This window comes from Carcharodon carcharias, chromosome 3 (genome assembly GCF_017639515.1).
Source record: "Carcharodon carcharias isolate sCarCar2 chromosome 3, sCarCar2.pri, whole genome shotgun sequence".
In the NCBI taxonomy this organism is placed as follows: Eukaryota; Metazoa; Chordata; class Chondrichthyes; order Lamniformes; family Lamnidae; genus Carcharodon; species Carcharodon carcharias.
In genome coordinates, this window is record NC_054469.1 from 205,185,354 (window position 1) to 205,200,906 (window position 15,553).

The following is a 15,553-nucleotide window of genomic DNA, read 5'->3' on the forward strand; positions in this document are numbered from 1 at the left end:
CACCTGGTGGTTCACTAATTTGCTTTGGGGAATGAAATCTGCTGTCCTAACCTGGTCTGGCCTACATGTGACTCCAGACCCACAGCAATGTGGTTGACTCTTAATTGCCCTGAAAGTGAATGGCTTATAGGCCATTTCAGAAAGAATAAAGAAAAATATAACAAAGCCTCAACATTCCCTGAACAGGTTGATGGATAAAAAATAGTCGATAGGGTATTGAACAGGGCTGGAGCCTGATGAAGGGTCCGCACAACTTTAAGAGAAAGGGGAAACAACTGGTTAAATGATGTAGAAAGACCAGTTGTCTGATTTAATGACTTAATGTTCCTTAACAATCAGTGCTAAGTGGACGCTGACAGATGCAACTGGAATGTTGATTGAGATTTTTGCCTTACCAGATCTCATCAATGGTGTTGTTTCCTCTGAGTGAGTGAAGGAGGTGTGTAGCTCCACGGATTGTTATCTTGTTTTCAATCAACCTGCAGAATATTCATCACATTCTTGGTGATTTGCCTGTGACCATACACATGATGCCACCTCATGCAAATGTTACCACTGCAAATCTTGTCACCCCTTCTCTATTGGCTCTTACAATCTTTTCAATTCCAAGAAAGAAAGTAAATGTGAATATGTGTGTTGGGGCGCATTAAAACTGAAGTAGAGTATAGGTACAGTTGCACCACGTTTGGTTGCCAACCCTCCAGGATTGGCCTGGAGTCTCCAGGAGTTGAAGATCCAGGACACTGCTGTGTGCAACCCTGGACTAAAATCATTGGGTCATTAAAAAAGATTGGGTTTTATTTTTGTCATTCTCTTTGAACATTTCTCTATACCAGATATAAAAATATTGAAAATAGGGGGCAAAAAAGGCTATTTGGCTGACAGTCAAGCATCATCCAACTGGGTAATGAGTCTTTTTGCTTTCCAGTTGGCATAGGAAGGCAGTGCATCTCAAGGATGGACATGTTGGCTGACTAATGGCTGAAGCGTGGGGACAAGTCATGTGATGAAACCGCCAGGAGTACATTTAATCACAACTGGCAAGTCTAACACCTCATGGAGTGCAATTGTTCCAGAAGGCAGCTCACCACCATCTTCTCAAGGGCAATTAAGGATGGGCAACAAATGTTGGCCTAGCCAGTGACACCCACATCCCATGAAAGAATTTTTTAAAAATTCAATAGAATGTTAGAATAAAACAACACTAATCCAAACCGGTGCAGACTGAAAGAAGATCAAGCTAAGGATTCACCATTCAGAATTTGCTGGCCACATAGGAAAATATCGTGAGCAAACTTGTCCATTTTATTGATTGTTAGGTAGGTTGGTGTAAAAATTGAACCACAATGACTTTTGGGTGCATGTGCAGGAGAGTTCACTCCCTGAATGGTAAGGCTTGAGGCTCTCCAGATGCTGGCCCTCAGGCTCCATTTCAGTGTTGCGGAAGAAGGGTCACGAGCTCACCCCAGTGAGGAGGACTGCTGGGCTTCTGCTAGCAAAGCAGGTGATACAGTGAGGTGGGTGATGGTGTCATGATCAGCAATCAAATCCTTTTAAAGTGAACTCAAGGAACTTGCTCCATTTTCAGATATGGTTTTTTAATTCTTTCATGGGATGTGGGCATCGCTGACAAAGCCAGCATTTGTTGCCCATCCCGAATTGCCCTTGAGAAGGTGGTGGTGAACTGTCATCTTGAACTACCGCAGTTCATGTGGTGTAGGTAAACCCACAGTGCCATTAGAGAGGGAGTTCCAGGAATTTGACCCCACGGGTAGTAAAGGAACAACAATATAATTCCAAGTCTGGATGGTGAGTGGCTTAGTGAAACTTGCAGGTAGTGGTGCTCCCATGCATCAGCTGCCCTTGTCCTTCTAGGTGGTAGAGGTTGTGGGTTTGGAAGGTGCTTTCAAAGGAGCCTTAGTGAGCTGCTGCAATGCATCTTGTAGACACAATGCTGCCACTGTGTATTGAAGATGGAGGGAATTAATGTTGAAGTTCGTGGATGGGGTGCCAAATAAGTGGGCTGCTTTTGTCCTGGATGGTGTTGAGCTTCTTGGGTGTTGTTGGAGCTGAAATCATCCAAGCAAATGAAAAATATTCCATCACACTCCTGACTTGTGACTTGTAGATGATGGATAGGCTTTGGAAAGTCAAGAGGCAACATATTAAGATAGTTGGGGTACTGAACAGTGCTGGTGCCTGAAGAAAGATCTGTACAATTTCAAGTGAAAGGTTTACTCGTTGCACAATTTCCAATCTCTGACCGGCTCTTGTAACCACAGTACGTAGCTGGTTCAGTTAAGTTTTCTGGTCAATGATAAGGGCGTAGAGCACAAGAGCAAGGAGGTTATGCTGAATTTATATAAGACACTTGTTAGACCTCAGCTAGATTACTGTGTACAGTTCTGGGCACCACACTATAAGAAGGATGTGAACACATTGGAGAGAGTGCAGAAGAGGTTTACAAGAATGGTTCCAGAGGAGATAGGTAGGAAAGGTTGGGACTCTTCTCCTTGGAGAGGAGAAGGCTAAGGGAAGATTTGATAGAGATGCTCAAAATCATGAGGAGGCTGGACAGAGTAAATAGGGAGAAGCTGTTCCCGCTCGTAAAAGGATCAAGAGCGAGAGGGCACAGATTTAAAGTGATTGGCAAAAGAAGCAAGTGGTGACGTGAGAAAAAAACTTTTTCACACGACGATTGGTTCGGGTCTGGAACACACTGCCTGGAAGTGTGGTGGAGGTAGGTTCAATCGAGGCATTCAAGAGGACATTAGATGATTATTTGAATAGAAACAACGTGCAAGTGTATGGGGAAAAGGCAGGGCAATGGCACTAGGTCATAATGCTCATTTGGAGAGCCAGTATAGACACGATGGGCCGAATGGTCACCTCTGTGCCGTTAAAATTTTGTGATTCTGTGATAACCCGCAGGATGTTAATAGTGAGGATTCAGCAATGGTAATACAATTAACTGTCAAGGGGCGACAGTTAGGTTCTCTTGTTGGAGATGGTCATTGCCTGGCACTTAATGTGATGTGAATGTTAATTGCCACTTATCATCCCAAGCCTCCGTGTTCTCCCAGGTCTTGCAGCATGCTGGCATGGACAACTTCAGTATCTGAGGAGTTGCAAATGGTACTCAATGCTGTGTAATTATTAGAGAATATCCCCACATCTTATGATGAAGTGGAAGATGTTTGGGCCTAGGAAACTATCCTGAGGAACTCCTGCAGTGATGTCTTGGAGCTGAGATGACTGACCTTCAGCAACCACAATCATCTTCCTTTGTGCTACGTATGACTCCAACCAGTGGAGAGTTTTCCCCGATTCCCACTGACTTCAGTTTTGCTACGGCTGCTTGGTGCCACACACAATCAAATGCTGCATTGATGTCAAGGGCAATCACACTCCCCTTACCTCTTGAGTTCAGCTCTTTTGTACATGTTTGGATCAGGGTTGTAATAAGGCCAGGAGTCAAGTGACCTTGGTGGAAGCCCAACTGAGCTTCAGTGAGCAACTTGCTTATTGCTGTGTGCGTGTTGCTTAATAGCACTGTCAACAATATCTTTCACCACTTTGCTGATGATTGAGAGTAGACTGATGGGGCAGTAATTGGCTGGGTTGGATTTGTCCTGCTTTTCCTGGATGGGATATCCTTGGGAAATTTTCCACATTGTTGGGTAGATGTTGTAGTTGTAGTGGAACAGCTTGACCAGTTAGTTCTAGAGCACAACCCTTAGTCCTATTTTGGGATGTTGTCATGGCTCATGGCTCATGACCATTGCTGTATCCAGTGCCTTCAACCATTTCTTGATATCCTGTGGAGTGAATTAGTTTGTCTGGCTGGCTGCCTCAGGACAAACCAATCTGACAGAAGGGGGGCCTGAAACAGGCAGATGTAAAGGATCAGCACCTGTTTTAGGCTTGGGTAGAGGTCATCTCTTGTTTAACCTTGCATAACATCACGAGTGGCACATTTTTGGCCAGAAATCTACACACCCTTCTGGTCTAACATCCCTGTCCTGCCCAATAAATAGCTGATGCATGGACAATTTCCGAGATTAAAGTCTTAGTTTTACATAAGCATCAAGCTAACAAAGGGTTAGGATGAGGTAAATAGCAATGGATTGTTTTCAATGGTTGGAGGGAATGCGAGGGAACAAATTTATGATAACAAATAGGGTAGAAAAAATATCTTCCGATGGAAGCCATCAGAAACTATTGTTAAAACCATAAAGAGCCCATAAGTTCTTTCGAAAGTGAATTAGTTGCTTGAAAAAGAGTTAATTACTAAAGGGTCTGGGGAATGATAAATGAGCAAGAACATTAGATTATAAACAGAAAAGGTTAGAAACACTCAGCAGGTCAGACAGCAAGTAAGGAAAACAAGCAGCCAATGTTCCAAGCTGTTGGTCTTTCCTCGAGATTAGGAGATCATACAGATGCTTAGCATTTAAAATGGAACACAACGAGGAGCAAGGGAAAAGGGGAGACAAGACCCATGCACACATGACAAGAAATCAAAAGCTTGTGAAGAATCTGAGCAGAGGGAATGGAGGTAACTGAAGGCCTAACGAGGGAAAGCAAAGAAAGCACAAGTACAAGATACAGATAGTATGAGAGTAGAGAGAGAGGTGTGGAGAAACCAGCAGTGCATGTTAGATCCTGGTGGTCCTGGAGTCCAGTGGAAGTAGAATGAAAGGCAAATCAATGTCAAGAGTAGAGGCTGCTTATCACCAGAGGTCCTGTAGGGGGTGCCTAAACAACAGTGGAATTAGTTTATGGGACTCATGCATGTTGAGATACATTGGATTGGCCATCTTCTGTGCTGTGACATTCAATGATTCACACAGCCAGAGCAGAAGTTGGGAGACAAGACTGCTATTTGAATATCACAGATAGCATTGCAGCTGGATCATGGACTGAATTTAGCAGTCAAGACAGAGTATTACCATTTGAGTTATAAGGCCACTAGGGGAGAGCAGTGGAGCAGAGCTGAATGGAACAATAACCGGTTCAGAATATGCTCTGCTGCTGTAGTGCTATATTATTTAAATTGTAGCTTACCCTGTTGTTTCCCAGCTTCAGGCTTCGTTCCTGTTGCTGATTAAGCTTTAAGCTTGGAGAGGGAACTTGCATTCCTGTCAGTCATTAAGAAGGCTGAATCCTACCTCTTCAATCACCTCTCCTTACTCTTTGCTGATCTTTTGCTTACCTGGCTCCTCTTGACTCACTTTGTGAAGTCCCTTGGGGCATTGCGCCATATTTAAAGGTGCTATCTAAATGCAGGTGATTTAAAAGTCATTAAGACAACAGTAAGGAAACATCATTTCTGTTCAGTTTGGTTGGGTTGACAGTTCATTTACTCTCTAGAAGATAGCCAGAACCAAAGGGGAGGCTGGTGGCTAATTGCACACAGTTTCTGGAGCCAAGCAACCAAAAACTAAAATTGCGCTATGGTCCTTTACAGTGATTTATCCTACAGCTTCAGCCTCTGGCATCAGTGCTGTGACATTAAAAGAACCTAAGGTGCCATTGCAGAAGGATGAATATTAAATATTACCACAACTTTTCCAGGGATGTGTTAACTCTTAGCATTTCGGCAAAGCTTTCAGCTGCTGCATCGTCTAAGTCATTTTGTGTCAACCTGCAAGAAGGAAAATAAGTCACAATTCTATAAATCCAAAGCTGGCACTCCTGATGGGAATCTGTCTGAATAACAAGTTCCTAGATTCATAATTATCTCATGTCCAATTTAGAATTAAAAAATGTTAAAAGACAAAATAAATCATTATAAATCCAGAGGATTCTTCACATTAAACAGAATAATATAATTAATACATTTCTTTAAACGTAATAGTTACGTTTCAGCTTTCAGTTCAAGTCCTCACATGCAATTATATTGAACATGGATTAAGGTTAATTTGTAAATTTAAATTTGCCTCTAACTCTCCAGTGGCATAATAGGGTTCTCAGTAAAAGGAAAGCTTTAAATTAAAAATATATATTTGTGTACTTCTTATAAAATGTTTCTTTAATTTAGTTCTAAGTTCTGAATATGCTTAAACATCAAATAAACATTTCCTGTAGACTTATGATTCTGACCATAAGACAATGTTGTCCAAAGCTGACTTTTATTCAACTATTTTTGGATTAAATGAGCAGTAAAGTACATTTTTATCTTAGTGATTGTTGTTATTATTAGTTTTTAGTCTACAATTGCCATCAGTGTTCAACCATCAATCAACATTGACCATCTATGTAAATGCCTGTTTGTACCAGAATATTTTCAGTGAGTTGTTCTTGCAGAGTGCCTTTGCCAAGTGTTTACTGCCCTCTGATGAGATGCGGTTTGCTGCAAGGCTGCGAAAATATGGAAGCAAGGAATTTACTTACATTTTTAGTAAATTCAGTCCCTGACTGTTTTTATAATTCAATGAGAGAAACCAAAAACAACAATAAAATGCATTTATATTTTCCCCTCCCCGTTCAGCATTCCAAAGGGACCATTCCCTCTGTGACATCCAGGTCCAGTCCTCGATCATCCCCACCACCCTCTCCCCTTCCCAATGCAAAGCAGGAATTGTAACACGTTCCCTTTTACTCCCATCTTTCCCACCATCCAGGGCCCCAAACACATCTTCCAGCTAAAACAATGATTTACAAGTACTTCTTTCAATATAGTCAAACTTACTGCTCGCTGTACAGTCTCCTCTACAGAGGAGACCAAAAGCAGATTGGGTCACCACTTTGAGGAACACCTCTGTTCAGTTCACAAACACGACCCTGAGCTTCCAGTCATCAAATCGTTTTAAGTTTCCACTTTGATCCCACTCTGACTGTTCTGTCCTCAGCCTTCTACGCTGTTCCAATGAAGCTCAATGTAAACTCGAGGAACAGCATTTTTTCTTTCAGTCAGGCACTTCGCAGCCTTATAGACTCAACACTGAGTTCAACAATTTCAGATCATGACCACTGCCCCTGATTTTTTTCAAATGACAGCTGTTGATGATGCTACTGCTATTCCCATTTACACCTCCTCTAGACCCACCTTTTGTTCCTTTACTTGTCCCATTATCATCTCTTCTTTTGCCTTGCACATCACGACTTTTGTCATTTGATCTCTCCTGCCTTCAACCCTATCACAGAGCTTCCCTTTTTGTTCTATTGCTCTCCCTCTTGTTTTCCCTGCCCCTGTACTTGTTTAATCCTGTTTCATCTCTAACTTTAGCCATTGCTGACAAAAAGCCGTTGACCTGAAACATTAACTGTTTTTCTCTCCACAGATGTTGCATGACCAGTTGAGTATTTCTACCATTTTCTGTTTTTATTTCAGATTTCTAGCATCCATGTTTTTGTTTTTGCATTGATATAGCACATTTCAATGTAAAACATCCCAAATCACATAAAGAGGTAATGGCCTGATTCTTCCAAGATCCAGGGTGGCGAAACCTGGACTTAAGCCTGTGACTCACATTGGGACCCATCAGAAGTCCTGACACTCTCACGTGCACTGTAGTTACCTGAGAAGTTTAAACTTTCAACGAGCTGATTTGCGTTACTCAGAACACTATGCAAATGTCTCTTACACTGATCCCAATGTGGAAGACTTGAGCTAGATACACACTACTTACCCAGATACTTATCCTGGAAATGTTACACAGTTTAATGTGTGGTGTAATTCAGTGATTGGCCGGCATACTGAACACCACAATCACTCACCCCACGCCCCAACTGACCCGACCCGACTCTATCTCCCACTAGCCCCCCACCCCAACTCAACCAGATTAGCCCCTGCCAATCCAATCTGACAACTCCCCCCCCCACCTCCACAACTGACCTGACTATCTGTCACCACTCACCCACCCACTGAGACATCTAAAACTTACCTGAGTACAGCAGCTAATAATGTCTTTTCTTCACCCGTCTTTTCCTGTGCTCGCTGATGTTCTCCTTGAAAGGCTGTGCTGATCCACCATAGCGGCAGCCGGGACCGGAAGTGCTGGCTGAAGTAGCGCAGGAATCTTCATGGGCAGCGGCGATGCACCCAGCAAAAATGCTGGCCAGAAAATCTGGGCTAATAGTTCAGGTGACCATTAACTTGATCAAAAAGATAGGTTTTAAGTAGCACCTTACAGGAGGTAGAGAGGCAAGGAGGTTTAGGGAGGGAATTCCAGAGCTTAAGGCCTGGGCAACTGAAAGCACAATCACCAATGGTGGGGAAATGAAAATCAGGGCTGGTCAAGGGGCAATTATTGAAGGAGCACAGCAATCTCAGGGGGTTATGGGGGTAATAGAGATAAGGCAAGGTGAGGCTATGGAGGAACTTGAAAACACAAGGTTTAGAATTTTTAAACTGAGTCGTTGCTGAGCCAGGAGCAACTGTAAGCCAGTGAGCACAAGGTGGTTTCTGAATGGAACTTGATGGGAGTTAAGATGCAAGCAGCAGAATTTTGAGTGAGCTCAAGTATACAAGGGGTGGAAGATGGGTTGACCAAGAGAGCATTGAAATAGCATTAACTTTACACATGGGGCAGAATTTTATGCCTTGCAGTCGGGCGTAAAATAGCGCAAGAAGATGTTGGGCGAGTGTCCCGACGTCATCCCGCAAGCGTGCAATCTTCACGATAGCGGGCATGCACATGTGTCAGGGCCGCGCCTTCCATCAGTTTAGAAGCCACTAAAAACCCAACTGAACACAATTTTACGTTGCCCATGCAATTTTTCACTGGTCACATGGGCAGGCGGGCAGCCCACATTTTACAAAACCTCATCCAAGGGTGGGATTTAAAAAGGGTCAATAGTACTGCCAGTTTAGGAGGTAATTTGCTGCTGATAGCTTATTTGAACTTGACAGCTTCATCTCTGTTCTGAGCTTCATTCTTAGCATTAAAGAGATTTGTTTCAGGACTCATTGGTGTCTCCAAGGTCCCAGAGGATTTTGACCAAATGACCCTTCCAGGTATCTGACCTGTTACCCTGGTAATTGGGATTGTGGTCTCCACTGGTGGTACCTCCTCTTAGGAGGAATAGAGGTGCAGAATAGGGAGGAGGCCAGGTATCCCTGTGCAGCTTCCAGAGGATTGACCTATGGGAGGAGAGGCACAGGCACAAGGGGTGCAGGGCCAGCGGTCCAAGGCAGAAGGGGCCGCAGAAGATGCCACTATCCTGCTGCCAGGGTTTACAGGTGGCAATGCAGCTATCTCAATATGTTCAAGGTGCAATACTGAAGGAGGCTCCACCTCTCCAGGGAGACTGTGACCTCCATCTGTCAGATGATTGGCTCTGAGATCAGCTCCAACTGTGTGGTTGGACACCCCATGGCAGTAGCTCTGAAGGTTACAGTAGCCTTCAACTTCTATGCCTCCAGCTCTTTCCAGGAGTTAGTGGGGGATCTTTGTGGAGTGTCCCAATCAGCTGTCCACAGTTGCATCAAGCTGGTAACAGAAGCTCTGTTCAGGCAGGTAATGACTTTTGTTCAATTCTGTACAGAACGAGACCAGCCAGGCTGAGCAAGCCAGAGGCTTTACAGCAATTGCTGGGTTCCCTCATATCCAGGGTTTCATGTGGCCATCAAGGCGTCAGCGGGTCAGCCGGGTGCCTTCGTTAACAGGAAGGGATTCCACTCGAGGAATGTCCAGGTAGTTTGTGACCACACGACGCAGATTCTGAAAGTCTGTGCAAGGTACCTTAGCAGCTCCCATAGTGCTTACATCCTCAGACACTCACAGGTGCCAAGGCTATTCAGTGTTGCAGCTTGACTGGATGGATGGCTGCTGGGTAACAAGGGCTTATAACGCTTCTCTGCCACCCAAGAACAGAGATAGAGCAGCATTGTAATAGGAGTCATGCCTGCACAAGGGCGATGTTAGAGAGGACCATAGGTCTTCTGAAGATGCGCTTCTGATGCCTGGACCGTTTAGGGGGAGCACCACAATACTCTGCAGAGTGGGTGCCACTGACAGTGGTTGCATGCTGCATTCTCCACAATCTGGCACAGGCAAGGGGTACCCACTGGAGGAAGAGGATCTTGAGGCAGCTTCACTGGCCAGAGGAAGAATCCAGTAGTGAATCAGAAGAGGAGCACAGTGAGCAGAATGCTGAGGGTGTGGAGGCAGACCTCTGTGTCCTTCAGAGAGGCAGGGACGCCTTGATCCAACGCTCCTTCAACTAGGCTGCCAAAGATCTGCTTCCATCTTATGCCAGGGCATCCGCCTCCATCCTGGATGTCCGAAGTGACCCTTTTATTTAAACCCAAAGTCCACTCAGTGCCTGTGCAATAAAGTTCAGAGCCACTCACATCCAGCATTACATACTGGCATACCCTGCACCAATAAAATAAAAACGTGAAGTATACTCAGGCCATTACAACAAAAACAAATCTTTATCTCATTTTGACAATCCAAAAAAATTTATGCAGCCTTCTCTGGTCTTCATTCCCAGGCCAATAAACATGAACAAAGCATTACACAACAGAAGATCACCCATTTCCAGTCCCTCTTGTGCTCATGGTGCCTTAAACTTATGTTTGTGACTGCTATGTCTTGCTGCCTACTCCCCACGCCCCCCTTCACTGGCAATAGCACTGGAGACATCTTCTACATTACAACAGTGACTACGCTTCAAAAAGTACTTCATTGGCTGTAATGATGCTTTGAGATGTCCTGTGGTCATGAATGTCGTTATAGAAGTGAAAGTATTTTATTTCTGCTCCAGTTCATGCTTGGGCTCCTAGTCCTTGGAATGTCACGCAACAGCTGCTGGTGCAAAACCACAAGCAAAAGTCTTCAACTGCAAGGGACTTGGCCTTTGTAAGGTAAGTGCAGAAGCATTTATAGAAGCCATCTGAGCAAATGCCACATGGCTGAATGTCTCATGATCCGATGCCATGTAGTCAGGTGGCATACGGTCAAAATGTCACGTGATCAAATCTCCAAGAATACCTCCAACCAGAGTTGGACATGAGAACATATGTTCTTACTTTCCACCTTTTAGGGTAATCTTCCAGCACTTTGGTAGTGAAGGAACTGGTTGGGTTCTACTTTCTTTTCCCCCCCATAGTTATCTTTTGATGAAAAAATACTTTGACGTGAATATATATAGAATACATTTTTTGACATGGCACATAAATGCTTCTACAAACATTCAGTAGGTTTTGCACACAAACACTACGTGATAATGAAATTAGTTACCTCAGATTCTTCAGACTGTGGTGATTCTTCAATGCCTCTGCAAAGGCTTCAGCTCCTCTGTCTCCTATCTGATTTCCCCAGAACCTGCCAATCATTAAAATTTAAATTATCAGGTGAATTGTTTGAGATTTTCAAACTGTAAAATAGAAAGGAACTTAAAAAAAGGTAAACATTTCCTGTGATAAAGATGTTCAATGCAGCTGCATTGATTACAGGTGTTCATAGTAAAAAAAATAAACCTGTATTTATATATCACCTCTCAGATCCTCAGGATGTCTGAAAGTATTTTGCAGACCATGAATTACTTTCTAAGTGTGGTCATTGTTAAAAGGTAGGCAGACACGGCAACCAATTTGCACACACAAATGGAAAAATGGCTATGTCGGTGGTGCTGGTTGAAGATCAAATGTCACCCAGGACAATTCCCTTGTTGTTCAGCTTAGATCATGTGCTCAAGTCTTTGGAGTGGGACTCAAACCCATGACCTTTAGGCTCAGAGGCAAGGATGAGATCATGAAGCCAAGCTAAAACTGATGTCTACAGAACTGGATTCTCATATACCAAGACTTCATCTCTGATCCTAGTTTTGATTGATAAAATTGTCCATTACTTTCTAGCAATCTGCCCCTCAGCTGGGTTTGCTAGCTGGCACATGCTGTGAATGTGGAATGCTACCCAATGTGGGCTGAGAAGGGAAGGAAATGATTAATCAGCTATCATTAAGACCTATTCAGCACTGTGAGGTAAAAATACTAACAGATCAGCAGTCATATTGAGGCTAATTTTGGCCTATGTTTTTTTTCTCTGACACATTGGGGATGGTGCTGAATGTGAAAGGTGTGTGGTAAGAAAATGAGGGAAGAGGAAAGGGAAATGAATGAGAAAATAAACATTTTTTCCTATTCTCTGGCTTAATAGAGCATAAATATGAAGAATTCAACTAGAGCACCATTTTCCATTGATATCTAGTAGAAAACCATCATTTGAATAAATTGATGTAAATAATTTTCTGACACCAAGTTAATTTCAGGATTACTAGTCATTTGGTAGTACCCAACTCGAGTATTGCTGAAAAAAGAGACATGTCGAAGCTGTTCACCTTGCACTCATCAGGACATTTCACAAGAATACCAAATGTAAAAGGAACAACAATTTATACCGTATGAGCAGAGAGTGCTGATCGGTTGGCAAGTGCAGATTTAAATAAATCTTTGTTCGGTTCAGTGAGAAGCATGTCTTCCATGGAATGACACCTAAACTCCTAGCCCTTGCATATTTCCAATATGTGGATGATATGTTTGCTATAATCTGCAGCTGCATGTAATTTCCTTACATGTCTTAATAGGCTCCATCCTGCGATCAAATTCACCTTTCAAATGTTACAGTCAAATGAACTTCCTTGACGTACTAGTTGAGAAACCTCCCAAAGGATTCTCTACCATGGCCTACCACAAGCCTACCTTCATTGGTCAATATACGTGTTGGGATTCTTACAGTTCCACACACACTATAAAACTGGTCTTATCAGTAACCTTGTAAATAGGGCCCAAGCCATTTGCTCACCATGCAAGTTTGTTGCTGAAATGAGGCATCCTGCAGGGTAACAGCTACCCTGATCAGATCATTTCGCACTGTATATCACGCAAATTCATGAACAGGCCTAAAGCCATCACTTTCGGCCCTGAAAAGTGCCCAGTCTACCTCAGATTACCCTGGATGGGCAAGGTATCTCAAAAAATTTGAGCAACAGGTGAAGCTAGCTGTTTTATGCTGCCACTATGCAGTATCATCATGAGTGGTATTCACCACTAACAGGATGCTGCCGTCAAGCCAGAAAGACTTTCCGCCAATCACACAAAGGAGTAATGTGGTATATGAGTTTCAGTGCCAGTGTGATGGCATATATAGGCCGTACATCACAAAGACTGGCAGATCATATCGAACAGCATGTCTCAGCTGCTGTTCAATGGACAAGGTATAGACTATACCCAACTGGCCCGTGTTTGTAAAATTCAAAACACAGTGTTCAACATCAGATGTAATTCCGTGACAACATTTGCTAAACTGTCAGTTAGGCTTGCAATGTGGCACATTTGCGTGTGCTGGAAGCTACGTATATTAATACACAGGGCACTGTTCTTTGCAAACAGAAAGAATATGTACACATTGCACCTGTTTCATCTAAGCAAAATAAATGACAGTCATTCGCTGACTCATTTCTCAGGGAAATATCTTGACCAATCAAGGTCAAGCTGCCTGGTTTAAATTTCAAACAATGCTTGGCACAATAATTGGTGCATTCTACATGGCAATGCCTCAGAGTCCACCTGTCAACCAATTAGCACTCTCTGTTCATACAGTATAAATTGTTGTTCCCTTTACATTTGGTATTCTTGTGAAGTGTCCTGATGAGTGCAAGACTAAAAGTTTCAACATGTCTGTCTCTTTTTACAGCAATACTCAATTTCAGGACTCCAAATATTAAATTTGAGTTATGAAGGCGAAGAAACAAAAATTGTGAAGTAAGACATTATGTCTGAGGGATATTCAGCATGCTTTCTCTTTTTATTGAGTCTCCACAGATAGAAAGAAAAATAATCTGTCATCGCCTATGAACAAGAAGGGAATACATTCAACTTTTTAAGCTGCATCCAGTCAAAATCCCTATATGTCAAGTTTGGCACAATACACAACTAAAGTCATTATTTATATGAGTTTTAATCTCCTGTCCTTTATAGACCTTTTCTTACGGGAGTCTCCATAAGGTAAAATATATCACAGGTGTCAACACATGAAGATTGCGTTAGTCATTTACTGCTATAATCTCATCAGGGGAAATATAATGTTTTTCCAATATGTCAGATCTAGTGACACTGTAGGACTTTAGTAATAATATTTTGGTAACCTCCAGTCAGTATACATTTTAGCTCCTCCACACCCCCTATACCTCCCAACATGCCAGTACACTCTGCTATCCAACTTACCCAGTGTCTTCAATAGTTTTACTTTTTTGGATTGCTTTGGCTAGGTAAGTTCCTCCTTCATGGGTAATCATGTTAGCTCCCATCCTATTTGAAGATAACGGTGTAATATGATTCATTTTGCAGTTCTCTGAGAGTGTATTTTCAGGAGGAGTAACAGTGTGTAAACACAATTAAGTGACTCACTTCAAACGGACAAGACTGGGGCAACCTTCAATCAGCTCAGCAACATCCCTCGCGCCAACATCACTTATGCAATTCCTGTAAAGTCTGAAATAGAGTAAGCACCATTGGACTTTAGCTGTTCAAAAGCAAGTGTCAAATTAACAAACTGTGAGGTAATTATGGGCAAGAAGGCCATTCAGCCAAAGTCCATCCATCTGGAAGGACTACAATCCCCATCTCCCATTGCAGTATCCAATTGTTTCATAAAACCATTAAACCTTGTTGCACAGAAGGAAGCCATTTGGTCCATCAGGCTGGCTTCTTGAAAGAGCTATTCGATTAGTCCCATTCCCCTGGTATTTCTCCAAAGCCCTCCAAATCTTTCCCTTTCAATATATTTATCCAATTCCCTTTTCATGCTATTATTCAATCTGCTTCCACCAGCCTTTCAGATAATACATTCCAAATTGTAACAACTCACTGCATTAAAACAATTCTCCTCAGCTCCCCCTGGTATTTTTGCCAATTACTTCAAATTTGTGTCCTCTGGTTACTGACTCTCATGCCAATAGAAAACGTTTCTCCTTGTTTACTTTATCAGGGTTCTCTCTCTCCACAACAACCCCCCCACCCGCCCCCCCACCATTATGAAAATGTTTATTAAATATTCCCGCTACTCTAAGGAGAAAAATCCCATAGTCTCTCCATATATCCGAAGTCCCTCAGCCCTGGGTTTGGCCTCTCCCACTCTATCTGACAAACTGTTCAATATGCTGAATTGAGTGAGGATGAGCTTTTCTGACATATGTTCAGTTCTTCCAAGTATTACCATCATCTGTACCAAGTTCAAATTCATCACCTTTGGCATTTATTATATTTTGTGTCTCAGATTAGTCATATACTGTATCCCTAAGGCTGCGTCTATTGATGCTGCAACACTAGGGGGAGTACTTGCCACACATGCAGAGACAGTCAGTGGCATCATAGTGCTGCAAAATGAAGCACATTTATCAAAGAGACACTATCAACTAGAGCAAAATGATTTGAAGCAGAAGCACTTTTCAGCACTAAAAAATAAACGTTCATCATTGAATATTGAGAGAAGTAGCTAAAACCAACTGATAGCACGGAGCTGAGGTGGGGAGGGCAGGTTTTCTCAGCATAAATTCACAATCAGTTTATAAAGAATGAATTTCCAACTTGCCTCTGGCATAA

The 15,553-nt window shown here is 42.7% G+C and overlaps 1 protein-coding gene across 1 annotated transcript in view; it reads right to left on the reverse strand.

The window, feature by feature from the left end:
- LOC121275927 (nucleotide-binding oligomerization domain-containing protein 1-like) overlaps window positions 1-15,553 on the reverse strand; it is a 41,870-nt gene that overhangs the window by 7,117 nt on the left and 19,200 nt on the right. Inside the window, exons 6-11 of the mRNA XM_041183783.1 lie at window positions 14,360-14,443; window positions 14,177-14,260; window positions 11,193-11,276; window positions 6,280-6,363; window positions 5,564-5,647; window positions 396-479 (exon numbers count right to left, since the gene is read on the reverse strand). Coding sequence (XP_041039717.1) covers window positions 396-479; window positions 5,564-5,647; window positions 6,280-6,363; window positions 11,193-11,276; window positions 14,177-14,260; window positions 14,360-14,443 — 504 coding nt within the window. The remainder of the gene's footprint in view (window positions 1-395; window positions 480-5,563; window positions 5,648-6,279; window positions 6,364-11,192; window positions 11,277-14,176; window positions 14,261-14,359; window positions 14,444-15,553) is intronic.